At 39.9% G+C, this 19,538-nt stretch overlaps 1 protein-coding gene across 1 annotated transcript in view; it reads right to left on the bottom strand.

The window, feature by feature from the left end:
- The window catches only part of CCDC192 (coiled-coil domain containing 192), a 214,159-nt gene that overhangs the window by 60,034 nt on the left and 134,587 nt on the right, over positions 1-19,538 (bottom strand). The window contains exon 6 of the mRNA XM_070411498.1: positions 16,047-16,179. Coding sequence (XP_070267599.1) covers positions 16,047-16,179 — 133 coding nt within the window. The remainder of the gene's footprint in view (positions 1-16,046; positions 16,180-19,538) is intronic.

Here is a 19,538-nt window from a genome sequence, read left to right as displayed (position 1 = left end):
ATACAAGCCTTTGTTGCATCACCTTGAGTATCATTTTACTTGCATGGGAAATTAGAGCAATGGCCCTATAGTTACTGCACTGCTTGGCATTTTCTTTCTTAAAAATTTGAATGTATATTGAATGTTTCTAGCCTGTTGGCTATTGTTTTATTTTCCATATTTGTTGACATATTCTTGTTTAGAATATTTTTAATATATATTTTTATTGATTTCAGAAAGGATGGGAGAGGGAGAGAGAGATATAAACATCAATGATGAGAGAGAATCATTGCTTGGTTGCCTCCTGCATGCCCCCTGATAGGGTTCGAGCCCACAACCCAGGGAGGTACCTTGACAGGGAATTGAACCAGTGACCTCCTGGTTCATAGGTCAATGCTCAACTACTGAGCCACACTGGCTGGGCTCTTGTTTAGAATTTTGACAGGTTGAGTCTCTGTGGTTTAAGGTAACTCTACCAGTACCCTATCTATTTGTTAGTGAAGATATATTTTAAATCCTCTCCATTATACCTATGTATTTGAAATCTATATACATACTTGCAAGTAATTCTAATTATAATGAGAATATATTTTGAGTTTGCATAGATTATTTTAAGGCATTTGAAAATCTACACTATATATCAACTAATGTCAGCATCTTAGATCCTGAACCAATGTTTATATAAGTTAGAAATGACTGTATCTTACTTTTCTGTACTGATAGTTCCATGCAGGAATTAATCTTTCTGGTTATTATATTTACATGTAACAAAATATAATAACTACAACAAAAAAACAGCCCCTTAGCTATCTCAGAATTGTCTACTTTTTCTTTTAAGATACTAAGGTTCTATGATGTTTACTTTGTAATTTTGAGGCTTTCTTCATTGCTCTCAAAATGCAATGGCATCAAATAATTGTACAACTTAATTCTGATATAAAAAACTTTAAAATCTTCAAATAATAATTTTTGTAATTAATGTTCATTATAGCCTCTTGGCTTGTTTTAGGCTAGCAGTTTGCATGTTATCTTCCATTCTCATTTTTTTATAATGATACTCTGCTAAAAACCAGCACTTCTAGTCTTCTTTATGTAAGGCAATAGTCCTGAAGATACAAATATGCAAAAGACACAATACACCCCTCTAAGAGTTTATGGTATAATAAGGAAGAAATGGACAAAATGAGGGCATGTGCCGGGGGTGGGGGTGACTGGGGGAGGACAATGGGGGGAAAAGGAGACTATGTACTACTATTTATAATACTTTAAACAAACAAACAAAAAATGAAAAAAATAAAAGAGCATAAATAAATGGGTAAGGGACTCTGAAAAGCTGGCATTTCACCTGGGACTTGAAGATCAGGAAAAATTTAGAGAGGGCCATAGGAATTACAGGTGGGTATTCCAGGCAAAACAAATAAAACAGAGATCTTTATTACTGTTATCGTTTGGTCTACTCTTTTTAAATTTTCTTCTGTATCTAACTTCCTCCCATGCATACCTCTTAAAATGGTTAACTCATATTTATTCTTTCAGACCCTAATGGGGACCTCATGCCTCAGGAATCCCCCTCTATTCAGTAGATTATGAATTCTTATTCAGTTTGATTAGGATTAAGAAATATTCTTTTCAAGTCTTCCCCACTTATCTCTTGCCTCTTGTTTTCACAAGCTAGAGTCCTAGGAATCATTCTTGTTACCTTCATTTCTTTCTCCCCCACATCCAATTTATCATCATGTCTCACTAATTCTGATTCCCCAAAAAGGATGAAATCAATTTAAAATTTAAAAAAATGTGGGCTATACATAAAATAGAATATCATTAAGCCATAAAAAGGGACACACTTTTAATAATATATGCTACAACACAGATGAACCTTGAAAATATGCATAGCTTAGTGAAATAAGCCAACCACAGGAGGATAAACACTATATGATTTCACTTACATGAAGTCCTATACTGGACAAATTCATAGGGACAGACAGCAGAATAGAGATTGCCAGGGGCTGCAAGGAAGAGGGAGTTATTGTTTAAGGGTACAGAATTTTGTTGGAGATGATGAAAAAGTTTTGGATATCAGTAGTGGTGATGGTTATACAGCACCGTGAATGTATTCAATACCATTGAGTTGAACACCTACAAATGGTTAAAATGATAAACACTTTATGTGTTTTATGCCACAATAAAACTTTCAAAATAATTTAAAAATGTTTTAAAGAATTTAAATTCATTCTCTCCAATTCTGCTTTTCTGGTCCAAACCACCACCTGGACTATTGGAATACTCACATTTTGATCTAGTCCCTATCATTACATACTCATTCCCTGCGACCTTCCTCTTACTTACTTCACTCCTGGGTTATTCTATGTCTAACTTTTATAAAAATACACGGAACTGTTTCCCTAAAACAGTTTTATGCTTGCTATTTGCTATAACAGTAATAACAGTGCTCTTCCTCTGCCTTTCTATAGGCATGATTCCTTCTCATATTTCATGTTCCAGTTGAAATGGCATGTCCTCCTTAAAGAGGTTTTGGCTGACCTACATCATCAATGTGTTCTCCACTTGTACTTCAACCTCTATTTTATGTCATAGAACTCTCTTTTCTTTACCACACTGAACCCAATTTATAACTTTCCTTTTTACCAATTTGTTTAGCTTGAGTAACAGGGTTGGTGGTGCCATTGCCTAAGACGGGAGAAGACAGGGGAAGACATGTTTGAAGCAGGATTAGGTTGGAAGGTTAGCTAAACAACAAGAAATATAAAATATAAAGTCCACCTGAAAACATATGGGTTTGGAGTTAAGGGAAGAAGGTTGGACTAGAGATACAAATTTAGGAATTATTAGACTGTAGGTGATATTTAAGGCCATGAGAATGAATGAGACAATCAGGGAATAAGAGAAGATTCAGAAGAAGAGGGGATGTGGCACTAGGTCTTGAAGATATTTAGAGATTCTATAAAGTAGAATTCAACACGTTAGAGAAGTAACTAATATGGAAAAAGAAAAACCTGGACCATGTGGTTTGACACAGGCCAAGATTGGAAATGTATCAAGAAGGAAGGAGTGGTCTTCTGTGTTGTATGATGCTCTGAGTTCAGGTGAGATGAACACAGAAGAGTTTACACGAGGTCTGTCATCATGAAGGTTGTTGGGGACCTTGACTAGAGCACTTTCAGTCAAATATCCTCATCTAAACAGGGTGGAGAGAACAAGACTGAGGTGGATTAAATAGCAAATGTGAGGAAGGCGAGGAAGTGAAGACATTGTATAGGGCTGTTTATCTTAGAATAAGAGTGGGAATAAGAGTGATGAGAAATCAAAGAAAGTTTTGGCAGAGGTGTAAAGTGCTAACATGTAAATATGCAGATAGGAATGAGCTTGTAAAGAGGAGTAGATGATGCAAGTGTGAAGCAGGGTAAATAAGTGACATACCCAGAAAGGTGAGAACCATGGGGTCTGGCGCACTAGTAGAGGATAGAGCCTTGAATGGGCGAGGAACACAAACAAAAGGCTGTCAGGAGAACACAGGTGACAACATGAAGCAAGAATTTAGATTTGTTGGAAAGATGGGAGAGTCCCCGTGTGACGGCCTGTGTATTCTCAGCAAATTATAGGTGAGGTCATCAGATGGGTGTAAGTGTGGAGGAGGGGAAAGAAGTCTTGGAAGAGATGAAGGTACAGAATAGTTGTCTTGGAGAATGAGAAAGCAACCTTCTAGAAAAAAATCATGGCTGCTTTTCTGGGCAAAGTTAAATGCTCATCTGAGGTCTATAGTCATGCTACAAAGTAGAAACAGGCAGGAGTGGACAGAGAGATGAGGACTTCTACCAGATGTTTTATCAGGCAAGTGATGGAGAGAAGGAATATGAGTGTGTAAAAGGAAGTTTTAAAAAACCAATCTAGAAAGATATGTAGAAACCAGCCAGGCTAAAAATATAAACTTTACTTCCCAGGCAATGGGAAGCCATTGAAGTGTTTCTGATTATGAAAGTAAGTTTACCAAACCTGTGCTCCTGAATAATTAACCTGCCTTTAGTGTAAAGCACTGAGATGATTAAGAAATAACAAGACCGTTTGTGAAGGAACAGAGGTTAGGTAATCAAGATCTAAATGAAAATAAGCAACAGTTGACTTCAGCCAGACCATAGAAGCTTAAATTCCTAACAGATCTTGGTATCTATGGGAACCAGACCAACTTGAATGGAACATCAGGCTACAAGAGAGAGAATCCTAAAGGCTGAACTAGGATTAGGCAAGATATTACCTAAAAGCTGGAAGCAGAAATATGCCAGGGGACATATCCATTAATCACAAAATTAGTAAGAACCCAAGAAGTCACCTTGAGTTTTGGAACCAAATAAATAATCATAAAATTGTCAAGTAGTGATAGGGCCAGAGGAGATATCAGGAAGTGGTGTGCACAATGGGCAGCGTCAGCGTGGCTCAAGGCGTAGACCATGGCCAATGCAGGCTTGCTGGGTGCCGGCCCAGAGTGCCAAATAGTGCAGGGAGGCCAGCCAATTCAAAAGTAGTTCAGAAAAGACTTTGGAACTAATGTTCAGTTTAGTTTTTATAGGATCGGCCAATGTAATAACAAAGCTCTGATTTGAATCCTGAGTACATGACACTGTTGAGTTGAAATGGTAACGTGAAAATTTATAAAATAACACAGCAATAATTCAAAGTCAGCTTATTACAATACAGTGCAGAAGAACTAGGAATACTTCCAATCAATTTTAGGATTTGATCATCTCCCTCAACCTGGGAGCCAGAAGGCTGTGCTGGCGATCCCATGGGCATCACTGGCAATCTGAAATTACACTCTGGTGAATCTGCCACTTGGGTTGACATTAAAATTTTAATCTAATAAGCAAACTCTCTCCATCACCCAGTAATTCATAAACGTATCAAGCAATAGAGCGCCAGGACAGAATCCATTATTTTATTCCATATCCGTCCATTCAACATTTCATGACCATCAAGCATCAGGCGCTGTGCTAGGCTCTGGATACAAAGAAGATTCCATCTGTTTCTCTTCAAGAAATCTATAACCTATTTGTAAAGAAAGCTAAGCAAAGAGATATTAATAATAGGTGTTATAACTGCAGTGTGCACAAGGCTTATGGATGCATAACTCATGAGAAGGCCAGGGAGTGGGTGGAGAGATGGTAGTGGCGATGGAGGTAGTTCCAAAGGACACTCTGAAGAAGGATAAGAAGGAAAAATGGGGCAGGGGTGCAGACACGGGTTAAAGGGTTAAGGCAGCTTAGAAAGAGGAAATAACTGGTACTAAGTCTTCAGTTACCCAGTGGCATTTTGGGGGAAATTCCCAGTGCATATCGCCACATCAATTAGGTTCGGATTTTACTCATTTCATGTGGATTTTATTTCTCTAGTGTAATATTTATTTTTTGTTCTTTCCCTTCCTTGATTTAAAATTCAATTAAGATTTTTTTCTTTCTTGCTTAGCTTTCTAAGACCAAATATAACGCATACATGCAATCTGTCCAGGAATAATACAAATATTACCAAAATAGAAATATACATGTAAAATCAGTATTTAAAAAAAGAGTAAGAGTGTTTGTTTATTACCTTAGATTAAATTAACCAAAAGAAAAGCTTATGTAAATGAGGCAATAAAAGACTGGTAGGTTGATCAGTGTTTTTCAGGAAAGTTTTAAAGGACCAAAGCCTTTTTATAGAATGTAAATAAGAGTGTTTATGAGCCTATGCTCATGTGGAAGGAAAAAAGAAAACCTCAACCAGTCTCCATTTCCTTAAGAATTTATCTTGAAGAGACTTCTTAGCATCTTGGTACTGCTTTATTGACAAATAAATTAAGGTATATTTAATTTTGCTTGCCAATATTACCACATAGACATTGTTTAGAACCCACAGCTTCTGCTAAATAAATTACTTCCCTTTGGCTTCAGATCAAAAGCAACCTCAAAAGGACATCTTTTCTCAAGTTCAATTACCTTCTCTTGGGACTCATATAGAAAAGTTATGGCTATGAAAAAGAAACAATCAGCCACTTGCATCTGAATATGTTATTTATAGCATTGAGATAGGTGGATTATATCAGGTATGATTCTAATATTTTTTCTTCTGATGTAATTAATGAAGATAAGCACTGATTCTCACTTTCAGAGTAATCAGCTCTCTGTTTTCCTTAATGATTCCCGACAGTCTATTGGATTTGTGGCATTAATTACATTCTACTACCCTTCACATTGAAGACCCTACAAGACTCTTAGCTGCTAAGATCACAAGTAAAATCAGCCAAATAAATGTGGTATTTCCACTCTCTCATGCAACCCTACTTGAACTATAAATACAGTAATAATATATTTAGGATCCTGTAGCACACTCCTGATTTCAAATATTTTTGAATATGAATGTAATTTTATATGTTAGAACAATGTCAGGCTATGTTTTGATTTTTAGTTCTAATAATATCACTATAGATATATGAAATTTTTAAACCTGGAAACATAAAGTGCACTTTAAAAGAGTTCTCAAAACTTCAAGTAATTTAAAATATATATATTTTTTATTGATTTCAGAGAGGGAGAGAGAGATAGAAACATCAATGATGAGAGAATCATTGATCAGCTACCTCCTGCACGCCCCCTACTGGGAATCTAGCCTGTAACCTAGGAATCGAACTGTGACCGCCTGGTTCATAGGTCAATGCTGAACCACTGAGCCACATGTCTTGCCTCCAAGTAATTTTTAAAAAATAGTAAATAAAAATTATATATTAATTAGCATTATATCTAACTTTAAATTAAAATGAATACTGTCTGCTGGTGGCATACCTTACAAAAATAAAAGAAAGCAAATTGAAAATTAACTACCTTTTGTCAGAAATTTACTTAGCAACCTGGGATAAGATCAGAGGTTTTGTCACTCATTCAAAGTTAGATTGACCTATTGACCCTAAAAAGCTATTAAAATTGTTACTCTGGTCACTTGGGATAAAGGAACTGGAAGAGACTGTCAAATGGGTTGACATATTTTGAGTCAACTTAGAGAAGGAGACTTTAACTTGAGCTCAGGATCCTGCTATAGGCAGCTCAGTGTGACAAAATTTTGCCATCTTATTATCTTATACACTATGAACTTTTTAAGAGTTAGGGTAATATTAGAATTGTATAGAACTAAGTAAGTTTTATCCTTTTGACCTATGTCTGTAAATACGTGTTCTGCTTTTGAAGACTCATACGAATTCTTGTTTTTGTCTATTCATGAAGCATCATGTATCTCTCTTGCATCCTTTTATTTTTTTGGCCTCAGAAATTCACCTTTTAGAGTTATATAACTGATCATTTTATAAGAATATAAATTCAGTTTGTGGCTGAGGGCTGTTCCCTTCTCAGTTTGCCAAATTCTACCCCAAATTCTCTGAAATAGGAACAGAGCTTCCTCCTTATTCACTAGGAATGGCCAAGGGAAAAATGGCCCTGGAACATGATTAGAGCATCTTTGTGAAGCAGATGTAACAGTATGCCCAGGTTGAGATGACAGCGTGGCATGGCAGGACTTCCAGGTCTTCCTGGAAAATCAGAGCAATGTCCGCAGCCATAATTTCTGGGATTAAAGAAAGCATCTGCAGAAGAGCGATAATGTTTTTGCATCTTGCAGGCAGCAATTATTCTGGCAGCACCATTAAGACACTACTTCAGGATCCATCTGCATATTAACGAATCAGGAATAATGCTGTTCCTCTTATGCTTTCTCTTTATTTCTTCTTAGTTGTATGTTCTTTGTCCAATATCAAAGTGTGGTTTTATTTGATTGAGGAATTTTAGAGACATGGTAGGGTAATCTGTTCCAAGGAAGTGTGTCTTCAAAAACAAATATTCTTGCAGGCTACTACAAAGCACATAGTGGTATTATCTAATGTGTACGTAAGAGTACCTATCTAACCCTATCCCGCTGGCCAGAAAGAAATCCTGTGCCTTCAAACAGAATGTACCCACTTGCGCAGAAGAATCTTGTTCTATGCATCCTCTCTAAATTTGATTTGATGAGCTCAAGCCCTCCAAAACTATCCATATGGCCAATGTAGTTATCCTCTAACTTCAGCATCTGTCAGGAAACATTGAGTCATGAAATGAGATAATATTGAGGTTTCTAGAAGAATACAGGAGAGAACATCATTGATTTTTTTTCTACGTTGGCATGAAGAGATTTGTACCAGGAGTAGCTGCAAATGTCCTGACAGCTGGCTGACAATTGTTTGTAACCCGAAATTCTCTAATGCATTTATGTTGACAAATAAATGTGCATCTGCCAATGTTTGACAAAGGAGCACCCATTACTTCTCTGCACGTTTCCTGAAAGGAAGAATCTTCCTTCTCCTCCAGGTTATGTAATAGCATTCTAAAACAGCTCGTGCTCTTCTGGCAATCAAAGCAGGCTCCATGCGTAAGGAGGAAACCTTTAATTGATCTAGCTCCATTTCCCATGTGCCTTGTCTGACATTTAGTTGGGGCTTGCCCTTTCATCCAACCTCTCTGGATACAGAAGTCAGTAGACTTTTTTTTTTTTTTTAAACCCATTCCTTAGGGATGGACAGAAGGAAGGGAACACCATTTCCTGATCATTGTATAATTCCAAAATTAGTCTTACAAACAAAGGAGGGAGGGGACCTTGACATTATTGAATTCCCACAGCTAGAGTAGCTAGCAAACACTGGACCCCAACCAAAAATTTCAGAATGGATCTTCTTACCCTTTGTTAATTATAAAATAAATAGATTTCCAGACCTTTTGCAAAGGAAGGGCCTAAATATGCAGTTAAAAAAAGGGGGGGGAGGGAGAAAGAAGAGAAATTTGGTATTTTCCTGATAAGATAAAACAGATTTTCAGCTCATGAATGTCTTCTCCAAGTTTGTGAGGTTTAACTAAAATAGATGTAAGGGGACAATGAGAGGTAATTTTTGTCTTCTGTCCAGAAAAATTTCCCTTCCTCTTTTATCTGAAAACTTTCCCTTGCCCTTGGCCTCTGGCACATGACCCAGGTGAGGGCCATGATAATATCTCATTTCCTTGGCCACAGTGATTGATCCATAGGTAAGAATGTGATACCAGTAGGGTCAATCAAATTCCTTCCCTGAAATTTCTGTATAGGTTCCATGAGAAAGAAGTTCTATTCTCTGGAGCTAGAAAAAATTAAGAGTCTTTGGCTACAAGTATTATAAGCCAATGCTGACTACTTTAAGCAAAAAAAAAAAAAAAAGTTTATTGGAAAGATATAAGGTAGCTCTCAGTATTGAAGGAAAGCTTAACAACCAGACTTTGTAAAGGTAGCCTTAGGGATAAGATATCAAAAGCAATAGACAACTTCTTCAGGGGTCAAGGCCCAACCTCCAGGATGAATCAGCTCTAGTCTTTTAGTCTTTTTCTGCCCTCTTTCACTCAACTCAGCTCAAGATTCAAGATTCTGAAAAAGAGCAAGAGTGTTTGGCTCTGCTAGTCACAGCCTTCCCCTGAGTCAAGGGAGAAACGCACACCACGATCACAGGCCCACAGGACTGCAGAGGATGGGAGAGGAACACCTCCCCAAAGGAAAATCATGCTTCTGTTCAAAAGAAGGGGGAAATGGTTGTGAGCAGGCAGAAACAGATGTTCACCCTGGACTGTTAAGCCAGTGCAGCCAGGGGATCTTTCCTGATCCAGGCCGGCAATAGCTCAGAGGGGGCCAACAAGGAAACAAGAGCCAAATGAGCAACCCAGAAACCCTGTGCTCAGTCTTCCCGCCAGCCTCAGGAGCTAGTCAATTTCTTTTCCGCTTGAACTAGTTTCGTTTTGGTTTCTGCCACTTGCAGCTAACAAATTCCTGAGAAACACCTAGTTTTTATACCAGTGACTTTTAGACCTAGAGGTCTCGCATGTTCTTTTGAAAATGAGAATCACTCTAAAGTTATGCATATTAAACACATAGCATTTCTTGGGATCTTCGTGCAATCAATCCCTAAGGTTTGCAGGGACTCCTGGTGCAGTTGCTTATCCTTGAGGGGACTCCTGAAGTAGTGAGAAGACCTTGGCTTTGGGGTTCCATTTCAGAAAGTAGCTCTATTTCGGGAGACTTCAGTGGAAAAGGAAAAGACAACCTGATGGGAAATCTCTAAATGAAACTTAGATATTATAGGATAAATATAACTATTTCTATTTCCTTAGGGACTCATTATACTTACAGAGCACCCCTTGAAGTGATCACTTCTGTCTTCTCTCATTTTCCCTAATAGTCATTGCTGGTGTTTATTGGTTCAAATGTGAAGTATTCCACCTTGGAATAGTTTCTGCCTCTGAGGGTTTAGTAAATGCTTAAAGGAAAACCCTTTTCTGCAAATGTTGGGATAATAATGTGTGTGGGTGTGGAATCTCCACCTTTTGTTTTCCTCAAGTTCTTGTCACTTTCTGTCAAGGCAAGAACACTCTTGGCAGCAGGAAGAAGAGCAGACTACTTGCTTGTGCTTTGACTAAATGGCAGACTGAGCCCCATGCAGTCTGATGACCTGGGTGGTGAGAGGTGCTTTTGGACAACGTCCCAGCAGTCGAAACAGTGAGATCCCAAGACCTTCCTTGTTGCTTTATTAGGAAACTCTAGGTAGACTAGTGAAAGAAATATGTGTGTTCAGTGGGGAAAGAAGGTTGCATGTAGAACTATTGGTTAGGGAGTTGGTTCCTAGTCTGGGGACTAGCAGCCTTTCAAAGAGCTGGGCTGACAGCAAGTGGAAAGAGCCAAGGATGGCATTGTTCGGAAAACCTAGGCACTAGTGGACAGCTACTCAAGACTAGCCTTACTCCAGTAAATATTAATATGACCTCTCTCTTGGAATTCTTCCAAGTCATTATTTTATTTAGGCCCAAAGCACTTATTAAAATACACTTACATGTGACAGGGTGTCAGCCATTACATTTAGTGAGGATTGTTTTAATAACTTTTTTTCTAATTGAGATAAAATTTTAAAACATAAAATTTACCATGTTAACCAATGTAAAGTGTACAGTTCACTAGGTTTATGGTAGTAACATTCCTGTGCAACCAGTTTCACTATCTAATTCCAGAATGCCTCAACACCTTCAAATCACTCTTTTCTTAACACCTAGAACAGTGGTTCTCAACCTTCCTAATGCCGTGACCCTTTAATAAATACAGTTCCTCATGTTGTGGTGACCCCCAATTTCATTGTTACAAATTGAACATAATTAAAGCATAGTGACTAATCACAAAAACAATATGTAATTATATATGTGTTTTCCGATGGTCTTAGGCAACCCCTGTGAAGGGTCATTCGACAAACAAAGGGGTTGCGACCCACAGGTTGAAAACCGCTGACCTAGAAGCAATGGAAGCTTTAATCTGGAGGAAGTTTGCAGGAGGAGAGATAAAAAGAGGAACAGAAAGTTTGGGCTGAATGCCTGGAGGCGAACATCATGATAAAAGATACTCTTTAAAATGTTGATTAAAAGTTGGCTCTGGGTGTTGGCAAAGAGATATTGCTCCTGACTCTCTTAAGAAATAGGACAGCAATAGTCTGGTTCTTAAAATTAATGGGGTAGTGTTTAAAAACAGTCTTGTGTCACTAAAAGATCGCTGGTGTCAGTCCTATTATACAAGCCTCCCCTCAATATGTGTCTGGCTCTATTCAGACATTGAGTCCTGGATCGGCCTGACCCAGAATGCACCTGCACTGCCTGGGAGTATCTCCTCAAACAAAGAGATGACTTAAAAGTTGATATGGCTTCCACCGGGACAGTGGGACTGTGCAAGTGAGGATTAGATACCACATTGTGCATATTAAGAGAAAAGAATTAAAAGGGAAAAAAAATCCAGAAGAGTGCATTCCCTTTAGTATGCTAGCTTGGAATCTATAAACCTGGACCCTGATGTTCTGGTCAAACATAGGAGCTTTCATTATAGCAAGTGACTTAATGCTCTTGTGCCAACAAAAGGACGTAGTCAATGAGGTCTTTTGCAAAGTAATTTTGTCCTCCTAAGCCAAAGGAAGCAAAGATTGTTTTGAAACTTAACCTTAGGTGCCTGCATACTAAGATTTAGCAAAAGATGGACTCGTGTTTTGCAAGCGTACAATAGGCATTTCACTGAATTCTGCTAGTAAATAAAGCGGTGGGCACCTCAGGTGCAGGCTGTGGAAATGACGGAAGGAATCTGCCCTGGGCTGTGATTATTTGAACAAAGTAAAATCAACAAACAACACTGAGGCTGTAAGTAAGTTTCCTGCTGTGCCAGTTTTATAATAAAGGTGTTTTTCTTTTCAGTTGAACTTTCCATGGACTTAAATCATTTATTTCTTTAGAGCCAATGAAATAATTTACTGTGGTTATGTATTAAGAAAAAAGTTTGGTAGCTCACTGTTTCATCAATTTGAATATGCTTAAAAGTGCATATTTGGGTAAAAAGAAATTCTAATTTATTTGGAATAAATATCTCAACTTGCTTGTTAGAACTGTAGGCATCAGTTTGTAACTATAACAGAGAAGTAGCTTTATGTTAATCCAGTTAACATGTCGTTTAGAATCAACACAGTTTTCCCCTCTTGCAGTTTCATGTTACAATAAGACCGGCTTTTGGAGTGGGTGTCTATGACGTCACTTGATTGAGGCTGGAAGGGGACTCCTTTCCCAAAGTGGTTCACTCTCAATCTATTATGGGGTCTGAAATTACACCATTGGACACTTATTTCTTGGATCACTACGTTCTTTTGCTCATCAAAAAGAATCTACTTAAAAAGTACAAATACTCGAAGATGGGTGATTCATTAAGCATTACATTTTAATTTGACCACTTACTGAGAATGTATTGGACAGGTTGGTTTGGTCCTTCATTCTTTCTTTTCAGTAGTGGGCTATCCCTTCCTCTAAGGAAGTGCTTTTCTCCCAATCTAGCCCTGTAGTAACAATCAGTCAGAACCGTGGTCGGCAAACTTCGGCTCACGAGCCACATGCGGCTCTTTGGCCCCTTCAGTGTGGCTCTTCCACAAAATACCACGTGCGGGTGCGCACGCACAGTGCGATTGAAACTTCGTGGCCCATGCGCAGAAGTCGGTATTTTGTGAAAGAGCCACACTCAAGGGGCCAAAGAGCCACATGTGGCTCGCCAGCCGCGGTTTGCCGAGCCGCAGTTTGCCGACCACCGAGTCAGAACATTCCCCTTCCCCACCCTTGTTTCCCTCTACACCAGTGGTTCTCAACCTTGGCTGCCCATTAGAATCACTTGGGAATCTTTTTAAAATCCTGATTTCTGGGCCTCATCCTCCGGAAATTCTGTTTCTTTGTCACTAATGTTGTGGCCCCACCCCATAACAAAGAAACAGAATTTCCGGAGGATGAGGTCCAGAAATCAGGATTTTTAAAAGATTCTCAGGTGATTCTAATGGGCAGCCAAGGTTGAGAACCACTGCTCTACACCATCACCTAGTGGTGAGTGCATGACCGAAGCTTGTCCAACCGTAGTTCCCAACCCTGGCCACAAAGATTATTCATATACCCTCAGGGTACCCATGCCAGGACAGAGTTCTTATACTTTTCTTCTAAATGGAGCTGCTGGAAAAAAAAATGCTTTCTCTCCTCTCTGGAGGACAGGTAAGGAGGACAGCCCATCGCTGCTTTGAGCCATGTTTCTAGTCTCTTCTGACATCCTGCTTGAGAGAGTGGAGTCCCGAGGTAGAGAGAAGCAGAGATGAGAGACACAGAGTGATATTTGAGACCCTGAACCCATCAGACTCCAAGACTAATGGCATGCCCTTGCTCAGTTTGTTTACACGCGTGCCAATAAATCACCCTTTCCCCTTAAGCTGTTATGACTGGGGCATCTGTCATTTGCAAACAAAGGTCTGAGAACTGAAAACAAACATTTTATAAAAGGACACAAGACAACTAAGGGAAGGGTGGTGTTCTGGTTGAGGAATGTGTATGGGAGGTGGGTCAGCGCTAATCGTTCTGTGGTTAAGTGGGGGTCATTATATGTGGGAGTTACCGACATCGTTCAGGACTTGGCTTTGAAGTGAATTGATAGGTAGGGCAAGGTGACCAAAGTCTCTGAGAATAAGAGCTAATATTACTCTGGGGCCACAACGGCCTTGACAGTCTTCTGGGCTATTGAATTCAGGGTGAGGCTGCTTGGGGCCCCTGGGAGAGCAAGAATGTGCAAATATTTAATTTAAGACTTTAGTCCTGTATGTCCGTCCACAGACTCAGTTTCTCCCTCCACCAAATCAGAGAAGCAACAAAAGGAAGTCCTGTTTTCAACCGTAATTGAACGTGGGAGACCTGGCTTTATTGAAATTTGTATCTTTTCATAATACAGTAGGTCCCCCCTCCCCCCCGTACTATAAGTTTTGTTTTTTTAAACAGAAATGTAGAAAAAAATGGGCAAAGAAGGAAGGTAGGACTTAATGTTTTCTATTCTCTCCATATTATTTTAATTTTGACCTATCAAAATATTAAAGGAACAAAGTTATTAGACAGCAAATGATATTATTTTTGTCAAAAGATGAGTAATGAGAATTAGCTAACTTGCAATAATATATATTTTTTTCACTAGATTAAAAATATAGTGGAGCAGTTGAAACCTTCTCTCAGCTTCTTATTATGCAACCGAGTTGAAATCTGGCTATGATGCCTTAGATTAATAAAGACCTTTAAATAGATGGGATTCTCTGACAGATTTTATTCTTTTAGGTTTCATGGTGGTAAAAGCAAATTCATAAACTATCTTTATTTTCTGTGGAAAGAGCAAAACAAATTGACCTTCAGCGTTTGTTTCAAGGTGGCTGTTATATGCCATTTCAACCCTGGGAAAGTGCTATTCAAAACTGAAAATTAAAAACAAATCCATATTAAAAGCTTTGCAATGTGGTCAGGATGCTGGGAGTGTCTCACTTTCTGAAGCCACCACAGCGCCTATTTTCTCCTCCTCCCATTTATTTCCACGCTCCTCCTCTTTTTCCAGAATTACTTATGAGTAATAAAGGAAGCCAGAGTAAGAACAATGGCATGTTTTTGGCGTTACAAGAGTGCCACACATCAAAGGAAGACCTTTATCCCAGGGAATCACAGTTTTGCAAGAGATCCAGCAGGCAGGAGGAAGTGTGCTCCCACTGCTGCACAGCAGAAACGAAAGGCCTCACTGGCTTGGAGCTGCACAGGCACCTGGGCTCGGTTCATTTCTGTCTGGAGGCTGAGTGCCCAGGTGTTGCTCAGACACATCTAACCTGGGGCAAGGGAATGGGCATCTCTAAGCCTCTGCTTATTCTTGTAGAATCCATAAATGTACTGACTTCTGAAAATTAAATACACGTGAAATACTTAGCAAAATGCCTAGCACATGGTATTAAATGTTAACTTGTATTATTGCTAATGACAATCTGAGGTTTTGGGTATCACCCCCCCCCCCCCATGTGTGTTTATTATAGTCTCTTAGAGAATGCTAATAAAATAAAATAAAATAAAATACAACAATAACAACACCAAAACATTCCAAACCAAAGTGGCTATTAAAAATTTTCTGAACCACCTAGACTTTGTCCCCAACCAGCCTTCCCTACTTGCTTCAGGCTCAGTTGCCTATTGTGAAAGCACTGATTTCTTTCCTTCCCTGTGCCTTCTTAGTCTATAAACCCATGTACACTTTTAGATGAGCCCCTCTCCTTGCCCAGTTCCCGAGCCCCTTCTCTGGGGGGCCTTGGGTCTCTCCTCTTAGGCCCTGCCTTTCCCTCCCTGCCACCCAGCTTGTGCAAAGACATGGATCAGATCTATTTCAGTCCAGCTCTTCAGCTTCAGAGACTTTCCTTTAAAGAACCGCTTATTCATTCATTCTCTGCTTCTCTTATGGTGAAAGGAACCTCGTCTAGAGTGAGTAGTTCCTGTGATATCGCCATTCATGCCGAATGGAGGTCAGGCCAGGTCAGCATGCCGCCGGGCCAGTGTGCGCCTGGCACTGTGGCCTTGCTTCTCGCCTGGTTGCCAATAACACTATATATACCGCCCAGGATCATGGGCCAGTGACTGTCACGTGGTGATACTGACCTCTAGGGGCTGGCTTTCCTTCACATAGAGCCTTTATCTTCTCATTGAGCTCCAGGGCTATGATGGCAGCCTCTTGCTTAGCTGTTGCCAAATCTGTTTGTAGCTTTTTCAGTTTCCTTTTGTGCTTTAGTTTCTTTAAAAAAAAAAATAAGAGTTTCCATCACTAGAGACAGATACATCAAAGGAATAAAAAGAACTAATGATGTCTGAACGAACCTGGCCTTTGAAGCCTGGCTGAGATGAAACACTCCCTGTTTATCTGGATTGAGTCCTGTTTGAGGCTGTGAGACTGAGTGTGTGCTGCTGTCAGAGAGCCCAAGTCACCAACGATCAAAGCGTACTCTCTGCAGCTTGGTATCTTTTACCTTATTTTATTTTAAATATGTTTTTATTGATTTCAGAGAGGAAGGGAGAGAGAGAGAGAAACATCAATGATGAGAGAGAAGCATTGATTGCTGCCTCCTGCACTCCACTTACTGGGGATCGAGCCTGCAACCCAGGCATGTGCCCTGACAGGGAATCCAATCTGGCTGCTGACTCATAGGTCGAAGCTCAACCACTGAGCCATGCTGGCTGGGCTCTTTTACTTGCTTGAAGGGTTTTTATCTGGATCTGAACCTTGTGTTTTAGTTGCTTATAAGAGAAGGAATTAGAGAAGACCTCTCATTGTCAGTTGGGATTTTACCACTGAAGTGCCAGTGCCTAAAAGTATTGGATTTTTTTCCCAATCTGTAAGTAAACATTCACATGGAAGAGCCAAAGCCTTGATTCTGAGTCATTTTCATCCTAATACCATAATGGCTTGCATTCAAATATATTCTAAAGGGTGCGAAGCTACCATGAAATGCTGATATTTACAGATATTTACTATGGTACTTATATAAGGAAAGTGGTCGGGGATAGGAATGGTTTTCAGGTAATAGAGGACAGGAATTCCTTGCTATCTCTATATATAAAAGGCTAAGTGACCTTCCGACTGGCTGGTAGGTATGATGTGCACTGACCACCAGGGGGCAGACGCTCAACGCAGGAGCTGCCAAGCTGTAGTGACTTGGCAGTGGCGGTTCTCAGGTGATGCACCCCAGACCCAGAGAGGAGGGAGCCCGATTCTGGGGTGCGTCACCCGAGAACTGCCCTCTCCCAATCCAGGATCCCTCAGGGAATGTGGGAGAGCCGGCTTTGGCCAATCCCCACAGGCCAGGCTGAGGGACCCTACCTGCTGGAGGGACCCCGCTCACTCTGCAGATGCCCTTCGAGGTGTGGAGCCGCCCCAGGTGCAGCGGGCCGGGGGGGGGGCCCGAGGGAGATTGGCTCCAGGGCATGTCCAGCCCGTCTTGCCCAGTCCTGCCCTGCCAGCCACCTTCTAATTAATTTCCTTTCAATGTGCATGAATCTGTGCACTGGGGCACGAGTAAAATAATATGATTTATGACATCCAAACCTTTGAAAGAACTACATTAGGAAATTGTTATACACCCAAAGGATTTACCTTGAGACTTTATGGCTAGAAAGATCCTTTTATGGATTTCAAAATGGATTTAATTTGTTAAAATTGGATTTACCTGCAACTATGGAGAAGCTGATTATGGTGAAACGTTCTACATTTGCACTTTTGTGTCCTGCCTTTCCACTGAGGAGCTCACTTTGCCAGGTCTCTGTGGTCTGGTAATCAGGAAGCCCAGAAGAGAAATCACTGACATTTCTTAGCAGACATAAATCTCAAGATCGGGAAAGGAATGGCTTTTGCTCACAGGGAAGATGGTGTTCCCTGGTCTTTGAAAGGAGTACACTCGGGCACTAGGGGATCACACCCTTTTTTATGAGAGTAAAGCCAGTACCATCAATTTGTCAAGGATGGGATTAAAAAGACACAGACCTCCCATGTTAAAGACAGGTTGTTTTCCAGACCAAAGCAGGAAGATCAGGACTTGATGAAAGCTTAATTAATGGCATACACATGGCTGAAAGAGAACGCATTACTCAAAGGAGAATGGCAGTCATGGAAGTTCTCGTAAGGGAGTTGGAGGGGTGGAATTGGGTTCAGCCAGCGCAGTCCAGGTGAGAGGTGCCTGGTGGTGTGGGAGTGGTAGTTTAGTGTTCTCCTACTCATTTCATCATTGTACTGATTTCTGAAGCACCCCTTTGGTGTCAGGTCCTGTGCAGGCCAGCTGTCAAAAGATCAGTGAGGATAAGGTCTCTGCTTCATGCCACTAGGACCGTCTAACTAATTTCCTTCTGAGTCTATTCACCAAAACCCTTCACAGTTTGGTCTGTTATGTAGGTTAGTTGAGGGGGAGACTGGGTATTTGATAGCTGGGTTTCTCATAGTAAATTATTAAGTGGGCATGCTAATCTATACCCTGCTCTGTTGTAAGTTGGTTCGCATCAGCTTGTTCATGAGGGCCTTTTCCGTCCCAGGTCTGTGGTGATAACAGCTGTGAGGCCCTGTGTGACCATCGGTGACCTTTTCTGATGCTACTTCAAGACTGCTCCATGCTCAGATTTTTCATACTTTCCTTTTACAGCTTAGAACTTTGGGGTTAGAAAGTGAGAGGAAGGGTGCAGAAAAAGAAATTGAGAAAGCAGAGGGGAAGAGGAAAAGAAGAGCAAAAGGGATTCAAAAGAGAGCACTAATTAAAAGCATCAAAAGAGAACTGATAATGATATTCATGCTGAAGTTTTAGGGATTAGGTGTGCTGATGGATGAAGGCAACTTCTGCTGATCTTCAAATAAAAGTAAGACTGGTTGATGGATGAATAAAGAAACTGATAGACATGAGACAAATTGAAGATAGCAAAATGATAATTGTAGTATCCAGTTATTAAGTATGGGGGTGTTAACTATAAATTTATTTTAACTTTTCTGTATATTTAGAATTTTTCGAAATAAAATATTGGGAAAAAGAACTAAAAAATTTAGTATTCTTACATTGCCCTTCCCTTAATTCTTAATAGTTAGTATTCAAATTTTGAAGTCATGCCACAAACATTCCTATGCAGGTAAGTACTTTTCCAGAACCTTTTCTCAAGGTAGGCATTAACGGTAAACAAAGGCAAAAAATAAATGCAACCTGGTGAGAACTGATGAATGATCATTGGTTGCTGGTGTGGTATCAGTAAGAAAAAGCTACATTTCTACATTTCTTATCAAGATACATTTCTGTTTTGACAGGATGAATTGATAGATAACATGGCAGTGGTCGGCAAACTCATTAGTCAACAGAGCCAAATATCAACAGTACAATGATTGAAATTTCTTTTGAGAGCCAAATTTTTTAAACTTAAACTATATAGGTAAGTACATTGTTACTAACTTAATTAGGGTACTCCTAAGGCTTAGAAAGAGCCACACTCAAGGGGCCAAAGAGCTGCATGTGGCTTGCGAGCCGCAGTTTGCCGACCACTGGCATGGAGGAACTCAGTGGAAAGACAGTGTTTCTCAATATCAGTTAAAAATTGTAGCTTTTCAGTTAAAAGATTTAACTCTTTTTA

The sequence above is a fragment of the Myotis yumanensis genome, unplaced genomic scaffold (assembly GCF_028538775.1).
Source record: "Myotis yumanensis isolate MYYU_CA2020_CCGP unplaced genomic scaffold, mMyoYum1.0.hap1 SCAF_4, whole genome shotgun sequence".
In the NCBI taxonomy this organism is placed as follows: domain Eukaryota; kingdom Metazoa; phylum Chordata; class Mammalia; order Chiroptera; family Vespertilionidae; genus Myotis; species Myotis yumanensis.
This window is presented reverse-complemented; position numbering and strand designations above follow the sequence as displayed.